The sequence below is a fragment of the Gasterosteus aculeatus genome, chromosome 11, assembly GCF_964276395.1.
Source record: "Gasterosteus aculeatus chromosome 11, fGasAcu3.hap1.1, whole genome shotgun sequence".
NCBI lineage: Eukaryota > Metazoa > Chordata > Actinopteri > Perciformes > Gasterosteidae > Gasterosteus > Gasterosteus aculeatus.
Window position 1 is genome coordinate 7,924,849 of NC_135699.1, and position 22,978 is coordinate 7,947,826.

General features: G+C 42.8%; 1 protein-coding gene across 4 annotated transcripts in view; it reads left to right on the forward strand.

Annotated features, from left to right (window-relative positions):
- The window catches only part of gjc1 (gap junction protein gamma 1), a 35,073-nt gene extending 12,148 nt beyond the window's left edge, over positions 1–22,925 (forward strand). The window contains exons 1-2 of one of the 4 annotated variants that reach the window (XM_040191457.2): positions 11,402–11,533; positions 18,223–22,925. In XM_040191457.2, coding sequence (XP_040047391.1) covers positions 18,277–19,734 — 1,458 coding nt within the window. In that variant the 5' untranslated portion in view covers positions 11,402–11,533; positions 18,223–18,276 and the 3' untranslated portion in view covers positions 19,735–22,925. Of the gene's footprint in view, positions 1–11,401; positions 11,534–12,105; positions 12,233–16,866; positions 17,806–18,222 lie in introns of those variants that run through there. The other 3 variants (XM_078083579.1, XM_078083578.1, XM_040191456.2) reach the window with 3 other exon arrangements.
- The last annotated feature ends 53 nt before the right edge of the window (positions 22,926–22,978 follow it).

Genomic DNA, 22,978 nt, shown 5'->3' on the forward strand with positions numbered 1-22,978 from the left:
AGTTGTGATCCAATTTCTGAGATGTACATTGTGTGGATTTCAGTAAAGCAAGACATCAATGTTTTAGTCCTTCAAATGTAATTTCTTCCCAGATTTGACTTTTTACATTGTTGACATTGTGATATTCCTGATCACCTTATTTTGAAGTTGCATGTTTCTCTAATAAACCCTGGTCATGAAAAATAATTGTGCAATGCCATTTAATATAGGTATAATAAAATGTAATGTTTTTTTACGTCTCCTTTTGCTTGTTGACCAATTGAACAGGATTATATGGTTAAAGGATACATCGCTCAACAAAAAATACAAGATTGACGTTGTCCCATTTAAGAAATATTCTTCTTTATATATTTGGCTCTTTTAAAAAAATGTTCTCATCCCGATCTACTATTTATGAGTTTATTGAGAAAAATTTGTCTTCTAAACATATTTTTTTCAATTTTGGACCAAAAATATAAACCTTTCTCCACATTCATCATTTTATTTTGGGGGGGGAACAGTGTTTTACTTTATATTGTGTCAAATTAAATAAAATGTCTAAACATGTTTATCTGAGCGAGGTTTTAAATTGGAGATCTGTAGTCAATTAAAGTCAATTAAGATGTTTGGACTCTGGAAAATTTCCTTTCTGCGAAAAAAGTCCACACATTGTAATGCATATGGTCCACACATTGTGATGCATATGGTCCACACATTGTGATGCATATGGTCCACACATTGTGATGCATATGGTCCACACATTGTAATGCATAAAGTCCACACATTGTAATGCATATGGTCCACACATTGTAATGCGTATAGTCCACACATTGTGATGCATATGGTCCACACATTGTAATGCATATGGTCCCCATATTGTAATGCATATGGTCCCCACATTGTAATGCATATAGTAATGCATTGTACACATTGTAATGCATATGGTCCACACATTGTAATGCATATGGTCCACACATTGTAATGCGTATAGTCCACAAATTGTAATGCATATGGTCCACACATTGTAATGCATATAGTCCACACATTGTAATGCATATGGTCCACACATCGTAATGCATATTGTCCACATATTGTAATGCATATTGTCCACATATTGTAATGCATATTGTCCACACATTGTAATGCGACCCCACATGGACAACAGTATCGGCGTTGAAGTGATTCATTCACGTCATCAGACATCACCTGCGGCTTATCAAGGGTTCACGTCAACAACTTAACCTAACCTAAACTTCAATTAGAACGTGGAGTTTCCCTGTGCATTGTGACGGACGATACATGCATGTGTGTCACGGACACCGTCGCCCGTTAAGCGAGCTCAACCAACATTGTCCTTTCAGCACTCGGGTCACTGCGACGGCGACGATGTCTGTCCCCATCTAGAGTAAACAAGTTCAACCGCAACTGTCAGCAGCATTTGGCATCTATGTGGTCTCCTTCATGGCAGCACGTGTGTGTGTGTGTGTGTGTGTGTGCACACGGACGCAGCGACGTAAGACGTCTGATTCAAACGGCCCTGGTGCCACCGGGCGAGGCCACAGTTCATTATGCGAGGCTAATTAATTGTAGCAGGAAGTCGTGCGTGTTTCCAAGTGATTGACTCATTGTCACACCCTAAATAGATGCCCACGACTGTCACGATTTCACGCCAGCTACAGGGGGTAAGTTAAGCTATTAACTTATTGAAAGTGAAATGTCAGGTGATAAGAAGGAGACCGGCTGAAAATCAGTCACTCATTAGTGTTGTTGCATTGTATAACATCCCCAGGGACCCAATTTGTAATTTCCGTTCTATTAATACCAAACCTTGAGTCTGTTTGTCCTCTCTCTGGTGAGCTGACGATGACATTGCCATCCCTGACAAAGCGGGGGGGGGGGGGGGGGGGTGTCGTTGGCAGGTCTCAGGTCGGGTTTGGCCCGAGACAATGAGCACCACAGCAAAGCCAGGCTTCTTTACAGGAGCAGGCTAATGCTCTTATAGTCCCCTTTCATCTCCTTTTCCCTCTGTCCCGCTTTGCCTCGCTTAACCCATCTGTCTTTCCACCATGTGTCCCCAGCGCCTCGTCTCTCAGGTAAATGCTAGCTGAGCTCAGAGACCCATTATTCGTGGCCGGTCATAAATCACCGATCTAATCAGCTCTTGCACACACATCGGATTGCAGGGAAGTACATCTGAGCATGATAGATCAATCTCATCAATAAGTGGAGGGAACTGTGCGTTTTTGTGTGACTGCAGGTAGTTTGTTGACCCTTGGGGGATGAAGTCTGTGTCCGTCCACTGCTTGTCGGAAGTTTGTTTCACATCACCAACAAAGTTGTGTGTTGTATGTACTGGCCCACACATTTTAATCCCTGACGTATCCAAATAAAATCAACTATCAATGAGCTAGAGGTGTCCTTTACATGTTCCTTTATTTTAGCCTTGCCCTGAGCGCCCTTTCAAAATAAGAGCCGGTTTTACAGGTAAGATTCTACTTGCTTCTGATGGAAACTGTTTCTTTATTGGAGACCATTTTTGGCCACTATGTCCTTTATTGGACAGTTAGTGTAAATAGGGGTAAGTTTAGGAGCTATGACATGTGAGAAAGGTCCACGGCTGGAATTACACCAGTGACTTTGTAGCTTGTGTGTAACATTTAACCAACACAGCGCTCAGAGACTATTGAAACCAACATCAAAGGGGTTGACGGCAATCTTTGTTCTTCTTTAACTAAATAGAAGATCTTAATCATTTGAATGTAGCTTTATAACCCTCTGCTATTTATATATATTTTTTCTGATGATTGGTTTGAGATCTTTGTTGTGAGAGTCAGCTCTGAAAAGAAGGTTTAAATGTTGATCAAGTGTGAACGTGTCACAAAGGGAAGAGGTTTTGAAATGTGATGCAGAATAAGACACATGGAACCTTTTGTGCCCACTCTCACTTTAGTTTTTGAAATATAGTTGTCTCCAAACGCTGTTTGGAAACCGTTATCTTTTCTTTGTTTGCTTCTCAGCGGTTGCCATGGACACTCAAAACAGAGCTACTATTATGCACATAAACAACATTCTCAGGGCAAAGCTACACACCAAGGCTTGTGAGACACGACAAGGTAAAAACTGTACTTGAAGTACATCCATACAGTTGCAGGGAACATCTGGAGGTGAACTGTGACGTCTCTGCTGCTGTTAAATTCACTTCTCACAGGAACTAAATTCAAATAAACCACAGAGGTTGTTTATGGTGACAAGTGAGTTCCACCAGTGGGGCATGAAGAAATCCATAGAAAAGCATTGGCTGGTCACACACTACAGCAGCTGTTCCTAACCAGGGGTCACTTTCTTAAGGGTGTAAGGCCAAAACAAAGGAAGTTCTGCTCTTCCTGTTGATTTATTGGATTGTACACCAGATATCTTTGCTTTTCAGACTGTTGCTCTGATAAAATCTTCATTTTGAAGAGATCAGTTTGGGCTTCAGGAAATTATTTTCTGACATATAGAAGGTAATTGACATTGACATTTATGATGAAAATAAACACAATTAGCAGCCATCAAGGCCAAATCTGTTATTTATTTCATTACCAAGCATTGTCTTTGCGTTTTACAGCTGGTTACTTGCCCAAGGGAATTATAGGTATTTAAATGACCTCCAGCTGGGAATGAACCATTATTTTCACCCAGTGGCATGCGGTGCAAGCGATGTGTAAAGAGCCTCCGCTCTTTTTGGTCCTTCGCGGATGATAAGGAGGAAGTGAAGGTTTTGGAGAGGAGGGGGGGATGGGGGACACAGAACAGTACTGAGAACAGAATGAGGGAGGTTAGCAGAAGGGTGAGGATGTGCTGGGATTTGTGGGGGCGGGTAGCGAGGGCCCAGAGGGAGGAGGGTGGGGGATGGGGATGAAGGACAGTAGTGTGTAGAGTCCCTTCCCACCCCCCTCGTTTTTGGATATTCTAATACCTCTTCACTGTGCGCCGGCTTGTGAGCGCACTCCATTTTCTGCCCATGGTGCCCAACAACGGATGTTGGTGTTGCATGAGAGCTTTGTCTCTGCTAGTGGTACCACGGGCTGACACGGGGAACTCCATTCACGCTCATGCTCTCCAGTTCTGTCTCATTAGACCGGGGACGATGTGCGTGTTGAGCTCCCTTTGTTTGTTTAGGTGTATGTGCATGCCTGTTTGTTTCTATAGAAGTGTGAGAATTGATTACTTCGCTTGCAGGGATTTCCCCTGTCACATATATATGTACAGTATGTGTGCACCAGGCGTCGTTCAGCCCCAAATTCAGTCAAGAATTCCCTGCCCTCCATGCGCAGTATTGAAATCGACAGCCACTTTGATGGCCGTGTTACAAAAACAGCTCCAAAAACAGCTGCAAATGATGCCACCCTTATTTTTGGAGCCTGCTCTGAATCCCTGACCCGGAACCGTGGTTTTTGCTCTTTGCGTCACGCAAATGTTAAATTGCGTGCACGCAAAGGGGTGAATTGAGTGTGTTTGAAACGCACCGTCAGCGTTCTCCTCGGAGTCATCGCTCATCACCATTCCGCTCTTTGTAGCTATCAGTCTTTCAGACAGCAGAATGGCCCCTACAGCGCAGACTGAGGCCAAACGCTGCAGCTGCTGCACACCCTGAACACAGGCGAGGGACAGTACTCCCCATGCTCCTCTACACACACACACACACACACACACACACACACACACACACACACACACACACACACACATATATATACAAAGAGAGAGAGAGAGAACTGCTCCTCCCTGTTTGTCTGATGTTTTGCTTTGCTTTAATAGCAACACTGATGCCATTTAAATCTTTTGCTTCAATTCACTCAATATAAATCCAGCTGCATAAGTGGGTTACCAAAGTCCTTTACTGACATGTTGGCGCGGACTGTAAGTGCATCAGGCCTTACGCAGCCAGTTCAACTTCTGAAAAATAACTAACAGATATAATAATAATTTGCAATCTTCTTTTTTAAGATACCGCCAAAATGATTTTGGCATTTCAACGTGAATGTGCACCCATTTCCACTTTCCCAATTACAATTAACAGATTGACATTACATAACACACACAACCTTGGTACGCGTGCATTGGCTTGTGTCTCACTAATGAAAATAATTGCCGTCAGGAAACAGTGAGTTTTACTTTTGGGTCTCCGCTGTGTTTCAAAGCGAGCTATTGTACTTCTTATACCACTATTAACTTGTTCATATTTACCTTGCTATTAGGATTTTCCTGAACTCATTAAATATGATGAAACAACACAAAAGTATAGATTGCCTAAAGATCAAGTTGATAACTATAATCTATCTCCTTTTGTTGTTAAAATATTGATGGCTATTTTTAATTAACTTCTGTTTATTGAGTTTGCTTTTTTCATGTTTATATGTACTCATAAATCTTATTTGTATTGTGTTTTATTTTCCGTCTATTTGGCCTGGCTACGTAAACAAACAACTATCCTGTGTTGAATTCCAGTTACAGTTATTGTTTTAACTTAATTTAACCAATTTAACATGTTAAGTGCAGAAGTTGTTAAGTGTTTTCATATTTGGTTATGACCGTTTTAGGTTGGTAAAGCCAAATATCTGAGTAGATCTTTCACCACTGGTGATTTATGTAACATCACTTTTCATATATACAGTAAGTGAGAAGTATCACAATTTCCCAATGCAAGCAGTTGCAGTATGCATTTTTAAACCAGCAGTGGTATTTATACATATTTGGGATGTCATCAAAATAAACCCTCCTCTCCTTCATCTGTCGGCCCTCTCCGCAGCATTTCAGCAGATTAGCTATTCATCCCTAATCCGGTATTCATGGTCTCTGTGACGAAGGGCCGTGAAGGTGAAGGTGCCGTGCTATTAGCTTGGTAATCGGGTCTGAGTCGGCACTGGAAGAGAGGGAGCAGGCCGAGCATCCAGGTGTGTCGCCTCCGGAGCGCTCCAATGAAGCACCGCCCACTTCCCTGGAGAATGTGATGGAGATGAATAAGAATCACACACATGTAGTGTGTGAGCGCACACGCGTTTCAAAACGCAACACGCACACTCCCTCTGCCCTCTAGAGCCGCGCTGCACATGTGGACAAGAAGCATCTAATTCTGATTATTTCACACACACAAACAGAAGACACCCACGTAGCATTTTTTCCCTTTGCGTCACTGAGACACGTTTTTCTTTTGTAATTGATCAAACATTGTTAATGTGCTCACTAAGGTAACACACACACTGCCCACACAAGGACCCTTCGGCCCTCCCTCCATCTGCTAACTCCTCTTTCCTCCTCTTCCTCGTTACTTTTCTAATGAGTCTGTGTGCAGGTGAGCCTGAGGAGACGACAGCCTCCCGGCGTGTGTGTGTCTGTGTGTCTGTGTCTTGGCATGTGTGATTGTGAATAATTCACATGCTCACAGATACGCACAACCATTCATTCGACTCAGGATTTATACCCACTAATTGGAGAGCAGGATCTCAAAGGGGGAGTTAAAGACTTTTTATGTCAGTATGAAATAAAGTGTGAATCAGGCCCATTGCTGTGAATGGGACAGAACATCTGTTTTCTACTGCATCAAGCTCACATCTTTAGTTTACTATAAACGTCAGTTTATGTTTCATATTTGTCTTCATTACTTGGAAAGACAATTAAAAAACAAGAGTAAAGATTAAATGTAGTGAGTTCACTATACGGATAATGCATCTCCATTGAATGTATGTTTAAATATTTTATATGACTCGTGACTTCAAGAGAAGTCCTTGAGAATAACTCCCCCATGTTCATTTCTTTTGGTAATTAGCATAGGAAAAAATGAATTAACATGGTGTGGGTTCTTCTGTTGATAATGCACATTATATACAGTCCTAGCTGTGACTCCGTACATGAACATAGACCATGAACGTTTTTTCAAATGCTTTGTTAAACTCTGAATTATGATTTGTTTTAACAACACTATGTACATGCAGTTTGAAAGGTTGTAAGAGACAAAGAGAGACATCTAGAGCCTAGCGTCTAGAGCCATAATGGACCTAGACGCTAGTTATTGTCTGTTGTTGATGAAAACCTCTTTATCCTTTTTCACGGTATCATTAGAAAATGTTTACCAAATATAAAAAGTTAACAAGTTAACTACTATTTACACTTTCATTAAGTCACAATATATGCTAATATAACTGTTAATTATTTAACTTGATTCATTGATTACTATTTAATGTCTTCATTATTTAAGGTCTCTTTCTTTGCTAATGCAACTATAATCTCATTGTTGCTAACGCATCCAGTTCACCTCTGCTGCCGCCAGGGGACACACAGGCACAGGGGACACACAGGCACAGGGGACACACAGGCAGAGGGACACACAGGCACAGGGGACACACAGGCGGAGGGGACACACTGGCACAGGGGACACACAGGCGGAGGGGACACACTGGCACAAGGGACACACAGGCGGAGGGGACACACAGGCACAAGGGACACACAGGCGGAGGGGACACACAGGCACAAGGGACACACAGGCGGAGGGGACACACAGGCGGAGCGAACACACAGGCGGAGCGGACACACTGGCACAGGACAAGGATCAATACTGCCTCTGTCTGTGACAAGATGAAAAGTTGGCAGACGACTGTCCAACACTAAGGAGTAAACTACATATTAATCTATCTAGCTAAAGCTGGAGATACTTGTTGACGGTGTGGTTCTTTATTGATCTGTTTATTTTTGCATTTATTTGAGCTTTTTTTTACTTCTTTGTGTCATTTATTTTTAAAACATTATTCTGTATTTCAAATATGTGAGCATGTTTTTAATCTTGTATTTATGTATTCATTCTTCTTTTTTTTTTAGCATTTTTCTATATTTACATGATTTTTCTTCAGTTTGAGTAACATTGCAGCCACAGTAGTCTGCTAGTCTACAGGTTCCCGTTCCAGCAGGACGCAACACACATTTAACTTCAGGTAATTAAACTACCCTCCATTCCCTCCTCCTCCCTGAAACGCTAATCAGCAGCAGCAATTAAACAGCACTAAAGAAAATGATGTGATACATGCTGTTGAGCGTGAGCGTCATTTCCACAGTTTGTGCAGACCTCCTACAATTTAACAGAAGATGGTTTGTAAACCGTTTCACAATAATGATGCCTGACAGATGACCCAGTTGAGTCATCTGATGCATTTATTCTGGCTCACGTATATATTCTGCTTGTGAAATGTCTTCGACCACGATAGCTGTGCATTTCAGTGCTTCCACACTATGTTGACACCTAGAGGTTATATACGGGATCACAGCATTGAACTGGGGACCGGTGAACTAGTCTTTCTCATTCAAACTTTTAACTGGCAGTATCTCATCTTCCATATCTCAACTTCAAGATTCTCAACCCAAAGACCCTTTCTGTGGTAACATGGAGCAGAAATGTTCAGTCGATTGCAATAGTGGATCAGAACAGTTGAGACGGGGTGTTGTTAAGATTGTGGGAGTCAAGTGAGTCCTTGGAGAGTTTACCGTCAGGAAGGTCAATCACATTAGAATTCCTGCTGGTAAACTGAAAAGAATCCTGACTTCACGTGTTGATAAGGCCTGTGTTGCATTTCTTTAAAGATGTTCCTCTTCCATGGAAGGGAGACTGTTCCATGAAATCTCCATTTCACGATGACACCGCTTAGGCCTAATTCACATCAGCAACCCGTCAGTCTTCAGTTTGGAAGGAAAGAAATTGCTGTAGTCGCCTGAGTGAAACTGTAATGTATGAAAAAAAAATGACCAGATGTCTCACAAATCTGCCACTCAAACCTCCTTTGAAAATGTGCAGTGATGTTTACACGGACGACACACTGTCAAATCAGCCATATTACTGAAAGATTACAGGAGTTAAGAAACAACCATCTCCTCGATCCATCTGTGAGCAGACTTTTTAAGGACATGCTGCTAAGGACGTCGTTATGAAAGCTGTTTATGTTCACGTTCAAACGCTCACACTCTGGAGTGGTTTGAGAAATGAGACGTTTCTTTACAAGCTAATCTGACATGATCCTCGTACTGCTCGCACTGTATTTATCATCCCGTATGCATGAATTCTGTGTGCAATCAAATGACACCCGCCTGTATGCAACCGATTGAATGCTGTTTAAAATGCGTAGAATGTACACCGTTGCGGGTTACCAATTCAATGCATCTAATTTCAGTATGTGCTTTAACTCCTGACTGTCTGAATATATTACCCATTTGCATATGATAAAAATACACATACCACTGTACACTAAATCGTTATACAGTTATACAGTATTATGTGACCGTTTTTGCTACCAGTTAAACTTTGCAAACACAAAAATCTTAAAAAAATCTTAAAATGTTAAAGAAAATGTCTCTTTTTTTCTCTCAACAGAATTCTAGAATAGTTACACCACCACACACATTTTGAACTTTTTTTTTCAAAAGTTGTGAGCCGCTCCTCTTTTTCTTTTGAACATTGCATGGTTGAATGATACTACACATCAAACAAGTCAGTTAGTCCAGTACAGCTAGTTCTGATGTCTATCTTGATGTCTATCCTATACTTAATGTGTAACTACTCTAATGTGAATATACAACATATCAAACACCTACTAAACATTACATTTATTTATTTAAGTCAAAGTGCGCTTTTTATTTTGTTGTCCAAGCACTCATGGCTGCATTAGAAAAGGCCTTTAGTTTAAATAGTACAGCATCATTCTTTAGTACATACGTTATGGCCACGTGTGCAGATAAAATCCTCATCAACTACAGCTATGTATGAATAAGTGTGACTAAAGGAATGCCCCATGAAACACTCAAATCCACAGCGTGGATGTGGATGTCAAATTATTCAAGGTTATTAAAAAGATGAAAAATACATTTCCCTGCTAAATTTCACTTTCATCGAAACGAAATGCAGGAATTGCAGGAGCTGTACATTAAAGAAAAGAACCACTTAACGAAAGCTGAGGATTTATACCCTCTGATTTCTCAACACATGATATGTGAAATGTGGCGATAGCAATTGGGCCGCTGAGCGGCGAGAGATAAGAAAAGAGGCTGAGATAGCGAGCAGTACTAATTTGAGCAACCCCCGCTGGTGAGTGGATTTGGACAATATCAAACGAACAACTGTTATTGTGCGCAGTGTTGCATGATTACGGCTCTGCGAGTGGGGCTTTAGGGAGGGAGCCGGGTGATGGAGGGGAGGGCGTGGCGCTGAAATTGATGGGGAGGATTATAGCCAAGTGGCCATATATCTGCAGGCAGAAACTGCAGTGCGGGTGGTTTACGGCCGGGGTCAGACGATTATTTGGACGTAAACCAACTTTCATCTTAAAGAGTTCAAAGTGTCCTTTTACGACTTTTGCAACCACTTTCTGTTTGAACTACATGTTACAAGTACATATTTTCTAGTTGGCAGCTCACTGGCCTTCTTAGTACCCAAAATCTCTTGGCATTCATGACAAACAGCATGTTGGGCATCAATTATTTGTTGCGCTTTGACACATTGGACTTGGTATGAAACTCTTGGCCATTGGATTAATGGGGCAAATATTGAAAAATTAAAACTAGTGTTGGTTATCTGGTTGAAAAACATTTTCCTTTACATTAGGTCACAATCACCATTACCATTACCCCCGGCAGCAATCATTAAATAGTGATATGATTACAACCCAGTCAACTGTCGCCCTCCCTAATGGTCAATTTGCACTTAGCATCCAGATGGACTCATCGTGTGTTGGATGAATCAACAGCTGAGAGTACAAACAACAGCCATATTCATTTTGCACCTTCATCATGATGCTTAAGGGAGGACTGAAGGGGATTGTCAGCGTTACAGACCTGACAACTTGCTCAGTAGATTGAATAGCTTTTTGATGTGATTATGTAAGTGAATATAGTATATATATATATATATATATATGCATTGCAACCATTTTCAATTAGAATCAATGGGGCTAATAAATTCAGAATTCAGAAATATATATATATATATATAGAAATCTGAAGTAGTCCAGTTGTCTTCAGTGGTCAGAGGTCTGTCAATGGGTCGAGTATTTCTTACCTCCGAAACCCCGTACTTCCTCTTCCACTCCATCGCTGTCTGTCAGTCAGACTTCCCACTTTGCCCCTCCAGGGGGGATTTAAACCCCAACACCTCCTCCCCTTCATCACGACCACACATCCAAACGTGGACCCATCCCCACCCCCCCAACCCTGACCCAGTTTGAAAGGAACGAGGGGGTAAGTGAGGACAGTTTTGAGGACCACGGGGGAGAGAGGCAAGATGCTCTGCCTCCCTCATTCCTCTCTCTTTCAGGAAGAGCTCACACTCGGTTAAGCACACACACTGAGGCTCTCCGCGAGACGACGGCCACAGAGACGTTTGCTTTGTTTTGAGGTTTTTTTTTCGGTCGGGGCTGTTTGATGTCCCAGGTTAATGGGTATGTAAAGGGGGCTGAGTGGAAGGAGGGGACCAAGATGAGGGGCCTTAGCTTAAGACACAAAGGACACAGTACCTGGTGTCCGGGACGGGAGGAGTAGAGTGAGTATTCCGCTTCATCCGTTTGCTAGCTGCTTGTTTGTCGTACGTCTCCTCTCCGTTTTTTGTGTTTCTTGATTTGAAACTGTCTCTGATTGTAGACAAAGGAAGTTGTCTTTCGTTTGTAAGGGATCGGCTCTATGAGGCAGCCAGACTTCTCAACCACAGGATGAATATTCACACGGTCTGGCAATTACTTCCTGAACTTGAGCTGTCACTCTATTGATGAACTTGAAATCCCTCAAAACTAAATGATTTATTTGCAAACGTCATCTGCACGCGTTTGAAGAAAATGCACAGATGCACACGGAGAGGCTGCTCCTGCAGATTCATCCCGGAACATATGGAACCAGTTTACCGTTGCGTTTCTCCCCTTCGGACACTGTTAATGAGGGAATTTTTAGTTTCCCATGACGACTGAGAGAGAAACGCTCCCACCAAACCCCACCTCCCTCCTGCAAGCAGCAGCTTATTCATCCATCTCTGTAGAGACTTCCTCATCTCAAGGTTCTCACAGGCCGGGGCTCATTGACCACAATGTTTAGCCGTTTCTATTTATATCCCCCACTAGTGAGGTTTTCTGATTTGAATTCCTTTACTTCTTCCGCTACACGTTATATGAGCCATAGGCCAGAATCGGGGTTTGCTGTCTATTTCAGCCTTTGGGATTTACTATTTATTTGTGCTTTGATCGCCCTGCAAGTAAGTTTCATGTTTGTGTTTGTGTCTGCATGAATAAACACACCAAACAATGTGGTGGAGATTAGTGGTATGGTTGAGATCAGCAGCACTGATAACCTTCTGTGTGGTTAAGTCACTCACTGTTGATGCCTGTTGTTATTCACTTCAAGAACCCCCCGTAGAACCGGAGAAGTTGATAAGAAGTCAATTTTTAGCTATGCTGGATTTTATTTTGGGGGGGGGGGGGGTTGAATATCTGGAAGGGCCCAACAAAGGAGCTTATCCAGCCTTCAGTGCACGAGAAGTGGATCCGCAATACAAGTTGTTCTTTTTAATCCCAGCCCTGGCTGTCGGCCGGTCTTCCGCACGCCGCTGTTACGGTGGTCATGTCCATTCGTATTGTGAAGGCTGAGGACCTTTTCTGTGGAATAAGTTTGTTGGTTTCGTATGGCATCTGTTAGCCGTCGCAAAACACAGCGCCAGGATTTAACCCACATCGGACAACCCAAGAGGTTGTCATGGACAGATGTCTGTCCGGTGTGAGCAGATTAGTTTGGTGTGCACTGTCTGTTTGGGACGAGGTGGAGGCTCCGAGGGACAACGGAGGGACGGACATCAGTGAAGCCTGAGGTTGCCGCTGGCAGAGCAGAGGGTGAGGGCACCGTGGCGATGACCCTCGAATAAGGAACACGCTCAGAGGTCCCAGACGTTTGTCTCATAATTCCCTCAGGCTGTTTTTTTTTTCACGAGGAAGCATTTCGGTTTCTGGTGACTGGCTCTATGGAATTGACAAGATTTTATAGTAAAACCATCTGGGGGTTTGTTGTTCCCTTCGTTTCGCCCTGATATCAGAATGTATTCATTTTTAATTGATTGTTATTTGTTAAAAGAGACTCACAATCTCTTGACTAAATATGGGCTTTTATCTGATCCCAATTAATTCTTCGCTTTGTGTCCATTTTCCAGAATGGGTGTGTTTCTTTTTTATGTGATTAAGCTTTTAGAAGCCTGCATTAAATGAGCGCGCACACAGCAGCGTGTTATGTCGGTGGAGCTGGCAGCTTCAAACTCCGGCACACGGAACGGCTTCCGTCTGAATCTTTGCTGATTGCATTTTTGTTAAAGATTCATGTTAATTCAAAATAAGCAAATGTGATTTCCTCACCCACGTTTGAAGGTGTGAGATTTTGATGTCGAAAAACACGCCTGAAACTATTTAAGTTTACCAACTCTATGCAAAATAAATGTATAATTTTTTGGGGGGAAAATGGGTCTGTTTCAGAAGAAAAAACACAGTTTGGCATCTCTCAATTAAGCCCATTTGAAAAACGAACATTTACTCTTCATCCTGATCATACCATCAAAGAATTATAATGTATTGCTTTCCACTGTTAACTTAATTATTGTAATAATATTGTAATCCTTAAAGCTTTTATCACCCTGTCAATTGCGTGAGATGACAGATTGAGAGCACTTGTGGAAGCACAAAATCAAAAAGTATAATTTGGTCTTGTGATACATGGATCTTTGACACTAATACCATTATCTTACTTATAAAAAGTACAAAGTATGAAATGCACGACGTAGCAGACAATTCATCATTCCTGTTGAGTGCATCGAACAGCTAAGAATCCTCGCAGCAATGATGCTCAACCTACTACAAAAATAATCATGGGCATATGAGACAAAGATACAAATATGTATCCCTCCGTAAATGGGGTTGAAAATGATCAACTGCTTGCAGCAGCCACACAGGACAGTGTTGCTGTGGAGACGTGACGAGTGAGTGAGTCCAGTGGTAATGTCGGCAATAGGAGCTTTATGACATCAGGATAATGGAGACAATCTTCTAATTATTTGTCATTAAATGTCACAGACAAACACAATAAACGCCATAAACAAGGCAGCCGTCATGATCATATAAAACTGTAAAAGACCAAATGAGGAATGTTTTAATGGCAGCAGATCAGCAGGATCACGACTAAATCAATTGGAGCTGTAAAACGCTGACGGTTTATTTTCCTGGATCTGCCCCACGATCTTTCACAATTAATTTAAAAACACTTAGAGATCTAACTGAGAGCATCACGGTGAATTAGGAAATGTCTGCACCAAGATTGTACTGACTCTCATACATACATTCATGGGCAAAAATCAGAGTATCCTGGTTACTATGAAAGATTTCAGACGAGAAGAGATCAAACAAACAAATCTGAAAATGTATTATTCCCATAACTGCAATAATTACTTTACATATAATAAATTAACAATATTAATGTTATGTACTCCCAGTTTTGTTTTGCAATTAACTATGTTTTAGATGTGCATGCAAATGTTAATCCGCTTCACTTGGTTAAAGGTCTTCCTGAAGAACATCAATTTAATATACTTACATGCACCCATTAGAGCTTTTTTCCTGGCGTTTACGGGGCGTTCATTATCTAAATCACCCGTGGCCTCTGTTTATTAGTATGACTTTGTGAGTGTGTGTTTGTCTGTGTGTGTTTATGCATAGATCTGTATACATCAAAGCCAAGCTGGAAGAATGGAGACAAAATAGAGAACACGGACAGAAAGAGATATCGTTACCATCTTGAATTCGTCTACATTAAAAGTCTTAACAGGACGCTCGGGGCATCTGGTGGTAACCTCTGACCTCTACCCTCTGCTTTGACTTGACTGTCCTCTTTGATTCCTTTGCATTGTATTGTTGCAAGTTCCGCAATTGCATTTGCCTGCATGTTCATTGTGCATTTTAACAAAATCAAAATTGGACAATTAATTGACTGTCAATACGCACAACTTTATATAATAATTATATTACATGAATCCATAAACTTTTGAATTCTTGATTGTAATATTTAGCTCTTATTATCGTTCTTCACTGCCTTTTAAAAAAAAAACACCTGCATTTTGATGAGCATCTGCCTAAATGAAATGGCATGTTAGGGTTAAAGGACCTGGCCCACCAGTTATGTACCTTGACATGTTGCAGAGCAGAGTAGGACTCCTCAACGATGCACACATCTGTTGCCCCAATTACACCCCTCGCTCACATGCAGTAGTCTCCTGCGCAGGTCGCGGTCTGTCCTGTTGTGAGCTCGGCCCCCCGTCTTCCCTCCCAAGCCGAGAGCCCTCTAGTTGGATGGCTTTGTCCACATGACGAAGAGCACCCGGAGCTCACCCCAATGCGCCGTTCGTTGTACAGGGACAATGTGGCTCTAGTCTGAGTGCTTTTTGAGGCTGATGTAGCCAGATGTGGGTGTTGGCCCATGTAGGCGTCTTGTTTATGTAACGTATCTGCATGTGAGTCTCTGTGAGTCCCGAGGGAGGAAAGCCAGTGAATGAGGGGACCCGTCCAGTGACGTTAACTCTATAACTAACTGTCTGGTTGTATTAGCACGTGAGCTTGTAATTTGGAGAGATCATTCCCTTGGAACTGATCTTGTTAACCATTGACCTTGTATTGTCTGATAGTTTGATGACCCATGATTCCACAGTTCTGACCCCCTGGTCTGTGGCCTATGGAGCCGTTGGTCCTGAATGTCACTCCTTGTCAAAGATCATTAGCAGGTGGACACTCAAAGGGGTTTTCCTTGTTGCCGGTCTTTTGGCTGTAGAAAGTCTGTTGTGCGTTTTGATGTGTTCCAAGTGTGAGATGATTTCCACCAATTTATATAAAAACCTGTTCTTTGTTCTTTGTTTGTATCGGAATAACAGACTGAAAGGCTGCCTGCTGCTGATCTGTGCGCTGCTTTTCGGGAGGCTGACTCACAACAGTAACTTAATGCACAGAGTCAGCTTCTTACCCCTAACTGCCCCACTAGCTCCCGCAGACATTAATTGGATGAGAAAGCGAATGCCAGGTTATATGTGGCTGAGATAGCAGGAGTATTAAGCTGCGGCCATGGCAACCTCGGCCCTGGGCTGAAGTGTCCCTCCTGGTCAGAAGGTAACGTGACAGTTCCTGGTGTGCAAACAAATTAAAAGACATCATCAAAGGACACACAGAGGTTTCTTTGTATGTTGTGGGTGTGCAAGGGTTGTTTTTGGCTGGGGCTCTAGCTACAAAAGTGCATTAAGTTCCTGTTACCTCAAACCCATATATGACTCGTTTAAAAGTAATCGAGCAGGTTTTACAGAAACCCAAATATGACTCGCTTAAAAGTAATCTAGCGGGTTTTACTGAAGCAACAATATCACAATAACACCAGGAGCTGTAACATATAGACTAAAGTAATTACAGTAATGTTCCCTTAAATTCAAAACAGCAGGTAGAGGCTATGCACATACCTAAAAGATTCTCGGACCAAAAGCCAAAATCGCACAAAATATATACATATATATGTATATGATAAAATAAGATACTCCTTAATTTTAGTGCAAACAAGACAAATAGTCTTCCAAAAAATTAAAATTAATCATAATAAGTATGGAAAATAAGCAATAAAAAACTTAAAAACAGTATTATATAAACAGACAGAATAACTACTGTATTATAACTATTTGTTATACTATTATTATTAGCATAATTATTATTATACTACTGTACTACTATTTGCTATATACACATATGCATATGTATAATAATTATAGTTATACTAACAACAATTATTATTCCTTCTGAATGTACAGCACTGAAAAGATGCAATGATGTAATGGAAGGCCGCTGCCATTGCTCTGTCTGCATGTAGCCGCCTCTCGCTCCGCTCCAGCCATTTGCTGCTTACTCATACATGTCGGTCACAGACGCTCACCGTTAGCATCCTCCCATAGGCTCCGTCGCCTGGTCGGATTGCGCACAGTTTTTGCCACATACTGTCCGTGGATAATAAGCGCACTGGGCTGTGCATGTACACACAAAGGATCCCTGGCATCCACCTCCTTTGTCCCAGGCGTGTCCTTATATGGTCACAGTGTTCAATATGACACATGTTTCATCGCAAGCCTTTCCACAAACATTCCCGCCCTCTCTTCTCCTACTGGAGACACGAAGCAGAGGGCTGGGAGTGCCTGCTGGTTTCCTCTAGCTACATTTTTCCTCTCGCTGCAGCGGCAGCTCGCTTTGACTAAGCCCTCAACCTGCATGGTAAGGATATCGTCCCTGGAAGCCCTTTAAACCCCAAACTAAGCTATAATTCATGGTTGGATTTTCCTCCCAGTCCAGCTGACAATAAGCCATGCGCTATTGCAGCTTCATAAAGGGGAAAGTTCAGTGGAGGTGTCGTACTTATCCCCCCCAAAGCCGCCCTGAGGGACGGCAGTGTTTGGGTTCAGCTCCACTGCCTGAGCTAATGTGGGTCTGCAATCTGACTCCCCGCTCCAACAGTTTGAGCCCGGCCACCTGCTGATTCTGCTGGTTTGAATGGACTGCCTGGAGCCCAGACCTAACCTACATATAGGCAACATGTCCCTCTTCCTGAACTGTGCACAGATACACACAGACACACATGCACAGAAGCGCAGCACAATGCTGTTTACCTCAGAACCATAACAGACCCGTCAGTTTAATACAATCCTGAAAACTGCACCTCACACAGAAGAAGGATCGCTAAGAGGATTTATTCTTCAAAAAGAGATGGCTGTTAAATAAAGTGAGTGTGTACTTTCCCCAAATTCCCCATTTGGATTATTTCCTCTCCTTCTCAATGCTGCTTGATGATATTTTTTAATACCAATATCCTCTTTCCTCCCTGTTCGGTCTTCTAATTCCCAAAAAAAGCCCGAACTTGACAGCAACTGAGCTCCAAATTCAGGGAGTGTGCGTTCGTGCCACAAAAAGAGGAAAACCTCTTTTAATCAATGCCATTATTGTGTCACCGCCTTTGCCATTGTGCTACAGGTTTTGCAGAACAAATGTTACTTCCATGGAAATAAAGGTCAAGAAAAAATGCTATACTTAGTTTGATGAATTCATGAAATTTGCATTTATGGCAAACTCAAGCTGTCTTCTTTTATCTCCTATTCCCTCCTCCTTTCCTCCACCTTTCCTCCTGCTCTACTTTCTCCAGAGTCTGTGAACAGGTGAGAGAGGGACACTGTCTGCCCCACTGTCCAGCGACATAATGAGCTGGAGCTTCCTCACGCGGCTGCTGGAGGAGATCCACAACCACTCCACCTTCGTGGGGAAGCTGTGGCTCACCGTGCTCATCGTCTTCCGCATCGTGCTCACCGCTGTTGGGGGAGAGTCGATCTACTACGACGAGCAGAGCAAGTTTGTCTGCAACTCGGGCCAGCCGGGCTGCGAGAATGTCTGCTACGACGGCTTCGCACCTCTGTCTCACGTTCGCTTTTGGGTCTTCCAGATCATCTTAGTGGCGATGCCTTCTCTCATGTACATGGGCTACGCTGTCAATAAGATCGCACGAATAGATGAGGCCAAAGGGGGCGGTGGATCTGCTGCAGTTAGAACAGGAGGAGGAGGCTATACGCACAGGAAGCCCAGGAAAATCTGCTTTGGAGCGCGGCAGCACCGGGGCATTGAGGAGACCGAGGACGACCAAGAGGATGATCCTATGATCTATGAAGTGCCAGAAATCGAGCCCCCAAAAAGACCGCGGGATCCATTGCAACCCGCACCCAGACCCAAAATCAGGCATGATGGGCGCAAGCGCATCAGAGACGAGGGGCTGATGCGGGTCTACGTTTTGCAACTGGTGACTCGTACGCTGCTTGAAGCAGGCTTCCTTGCAGGCCAGTATTTGCTGTACGGGTTTCGTGTGACGCCCGTGTTTGTGTGCTCGAGGAATCCTTGTCCCCACAGCGTTGACTGCTTTGTGTCGCGTCCCACGGAGAAGACCATCTTCCTGCGCATCATGTATGGTGTCACCGTCCTTTGCCTCACGCTCAACGTTTGGGAGATGCTCCATCTGGGTATCGGCACCATTTGTGACATTCTGCGCCGCCGGCGCCACCAACCTCAGGAAGATGAGTACCAGTTGGGATTGCTGGGCAACAGTGGAGGTGTGGAGGGCTCAGTAGGCGCTGCAGGGCCCGAGGCAGGCTCCGAGGGAGGGGTGGGTGGAGATGGGGCTGCAGACTATGTCGGTTACCCCTTCTCGTGGAACACCCCGTCTGCTCCACCTGGCTACAACATTGTGGTAAAGCCAGAGCAGATGCCGTACACAGACCTTAGCAACGCAAAGATGGCGTGCAAGCAGAACCGGGAAAACATTGCCCAAGAGGAGCAGCAGCAATTTGGTAGCAATGAGGATAACTTTCCCACCGGCGGGGAGGCCCGCGTAGCTTTGAACAAAGACATGATCCAGCAAGCTCATGAGCAGCTGGAGGCGGCCATCCAGGCCTACAGTCAGCAACACCGAGCCGAGGAACAGCTCGGGGACAACCGGGACGACAAGCCCCAAAGCAACATCATCCTGGCCCAACCTCAGCCTCAGCCTCAGCCTCAGAAAGAGCGCAAGCATAGATTCAAACACGGGAAAGGAGGCAGCAGTGGAGGAGGCAGCAGCAGCAACAGCAGCAGCAGTAAGTCAGGAGAGGGTAAGCCCTCCGTGTGGATTTAACTCCAGAAACAGTGTCATGCATTGAAACCATGTGTACATTGCAGACACGAAAGCGAGGGGTTGCAATCTTCCTTGGATATTTAAAAGCCGTTGTGCCTTAAAGAATCTTGCAAGCTGGAGACGATGTGTGTTTGTGTACCACAGATATTGCAGCTGACAAGTAGTGTTTTCTGGGCTTTCACTGTTTAACTTGAAACATCACACCTACACAAACTGCAAGCTACAGTCGGTCGTTTACATGTCTTGTTCTCCTCAAGTCCTGGAGCACGTTGTTGACCTCTGTTGTCTTCCCGTTCATCCTCTCTTAGGGATTTGAACTTTGGAAAAATTAATGAATAATAATGAGTTCCGTTGCTAATCTGGTTGATCCCAGATTTGGCTTAACTCATTTCCTCGCCGCTCCTCCGCAAAGACACCATCTCCGTTAACTCATTTGCGTCCCGATTCTTCGGACATCAAAATGAAGTATCCTCATAATTGGAAGGCAAAGGGATGCCATGACATCTGTACGTTCTGGCAAACTAAAGCCTTGACTCCATACTGTAGTGGCGTTCTCAGCGCCAAAACAATGTACATGCAAACGAAATGAAACAGTATTCAGCATCAGGGCCTAAAGGGGTGACTTTATAGTACAATGAGAACATCACCTTCCTAAAGGCCGTGTCCTGTCACTCATGTTCTCTGTCTGCTTTCTCTCCGATGTAGAGTTTCCAATGTTATGTTGTTGTGACTTGACATTTGACAGTGTGTTTGTAGTTTCCTGTGTTTTTCTTGTTTTTTCAATTATGACTGTGTTACAACAAATGGTTCTCAGAAACTGAGAAGTACAGCAGGTGGCTATTTTATCCTGTGTACATCTGAAATGGCTTGAGAAAAAAGTGTGTTCTTTTTAAAAAGGTGCATAAGCAATCCAGTTTTTATACCTTACTCTTAAACTTAGTTATTCAATACCTTGCTCTGGCTCTCCACAGCTATTGACCAGTGATATCTCGTCTGCCTTGTAGTTGACTGCCCCCTAGTGGTATCTTCTTAGGCGATGGGGACTCCTGCCTTGGGTAGTAGACGCCATAAGAAAACGCTTCCTGGATCCAGCAAGAACTTAACCAGCTTTAGTGTTCCTTTTTTTATTGACTGACTTGTGTCAGTCTTTTTAGCGCAGCAACTTCAGCGTTAGATGCTGCAATATCACCACGTCGTAATGGAGAAGGTTTAAAGCCATTGCTATCCTGAGACCAAACACTGTTTGTGTGATGCAAGTGTCAGTGCCAAGATTTTATGCCAGGCTGCCCTGGAGCCTGGTGGTTTGTGGCCATTCTACTCCAAATGTGGACAAATGCCCACGTGAGACCAACCATTTTGTAATTAGCTTTTTTGTATTAAAGTAAGTGTTTTGGAACATGATTCAAAATGGAATCAATTTCTCTGTTTGAGCCAGTTTTTATGATGACACAATTTTTTTAAAGAACGTTTTTTGTAAAATAAAGAAAAAAAAAGCTTTTTTTAATAAATAATGTGGTGTATGGATACGTATGGTTATTGTGTTTTAAATTGCCTTCCAGTTGTAAAAATGTGAAAAATGACATAGTATATTTTTGTAACATGTCGGTGACTTATTTAAGTAATGAAAAAAAGCCAGACTATTCCCTGTGTGTTAGAGTGTCAGTATCTAACCCATGTGGCAAATCTGTGACCATGTTTTTTTTTAAGTGTTACTCCTTTTCCAACATTGTTCTGAGATCTGCTGAACAGCCATGTGCATGGACACAAACAAAAGGACATGAAGTGCCAAATTATTCAAACCATTCCAAGCTTTGCCCACAGTGGCTTTCATGGACAAAATTGAGAGGTGGAGCAAATCTGAAATCCAGGACTAATGTTGTCTGCAAACCGTGAACTTACTGGACCGTCCTTCATGTGAGGCTGGACTCTGTGTCGTGGCGTCTTTCACAAAAACACCGCGAAGAACACAACAGGGTGCTCGAGCAGAAAGAGTCTATCTGAGTGGGCCTGATCAACAAGCCCCCCAGGGGACCAGCTTCCAGTATACAGTCATACATCACCACAAGTACTTCAGTCCGCTTCTCCCCAGAGCAGCGATTGACACTGTCCCCACAGACGCCACTCTCTCCCAATGAGCAGTTAGAGCCAGCAGGAGCCAGTGAAGGGCCACTTACTGTCAAAGGAGGGAGCACCTAGAGAGGGAGGATGGGGAATTTTCAAAGGAGGTACCATAAGCTGATATGAGCTTGGCCTCACATCTTGAAAATCTATCCTAGTTTATGTGATTTCTTTTCTATTTGCTGACTGAGAAAGTAAGAGAATATGGTAGAAAGAAAGAGGTGTACTCATTGAACCGAAATTCTCTGCTCTTACAGATAATGTATTAGAATTTTTTCCTTTTTGCATATTGTTACTGTGCTTTGGAAGCCATGTGTCTCCAACGTGTCACTAACATGGTTAGAAATCAAAACACAGTGCAAACCAAGGTTGAAAGCGCCCTGTCAGAATTGTACTGAGCCAATATGTGTTTTGACCGCTGTGCAGCAATATGTCCAAGTTGGTATATTTTGGGAATGTTTATTCTTCGTGAAAGTTGCATTGATTCGTTTAATGCTTTCTAAGTCAAAACAGGTTGCTTACTGACATGTGCATAAGTCAAACATTTGCATGGTAGAAAAAAAAAATTGAATTATGACATGTTTTGCTCCACATTGTATTGTTATATACATTGGCATACCTTTAAAGACACATGTTGGAACTTACAGCCATTTAATTATGCTTGATACTTGGCAGCTGAATGAATAAGAAGTTGAAGCTCATCACAAAGCGGAGGTCTTTTGTTATTTATCAGGGATGCCACAATGTTCACCCTCAGCATCTGTCTGTCAATGTAAAAAGAATGTCTTCAGAAGAAAGACTAGTGTTTCCCTACATGTTTTTTAATGGTCACCCATCTGGATGGGATGTGGAAATAAAACCAGTGGTTATACCATTAAAAAAATCTGATTCATACATGCATATGTGTATTTGTGTGTTTTCTATGCCTTTTGAAAAATGTATGTAAATGTATTTCTTTGAATACCAATCTGGTATCCCTTGGCAAAGACTTTTTCATATTATTTGATGAAGAAATGTGCACGTGAAAAGATCTATTTTCCTAAAAATAAATAAATGCAATGAATTGCTTATTAAATCATGTTTTTGCATCTTTTCTTGGGCCCCGTGGCTGAGAAGTAAAAAAACA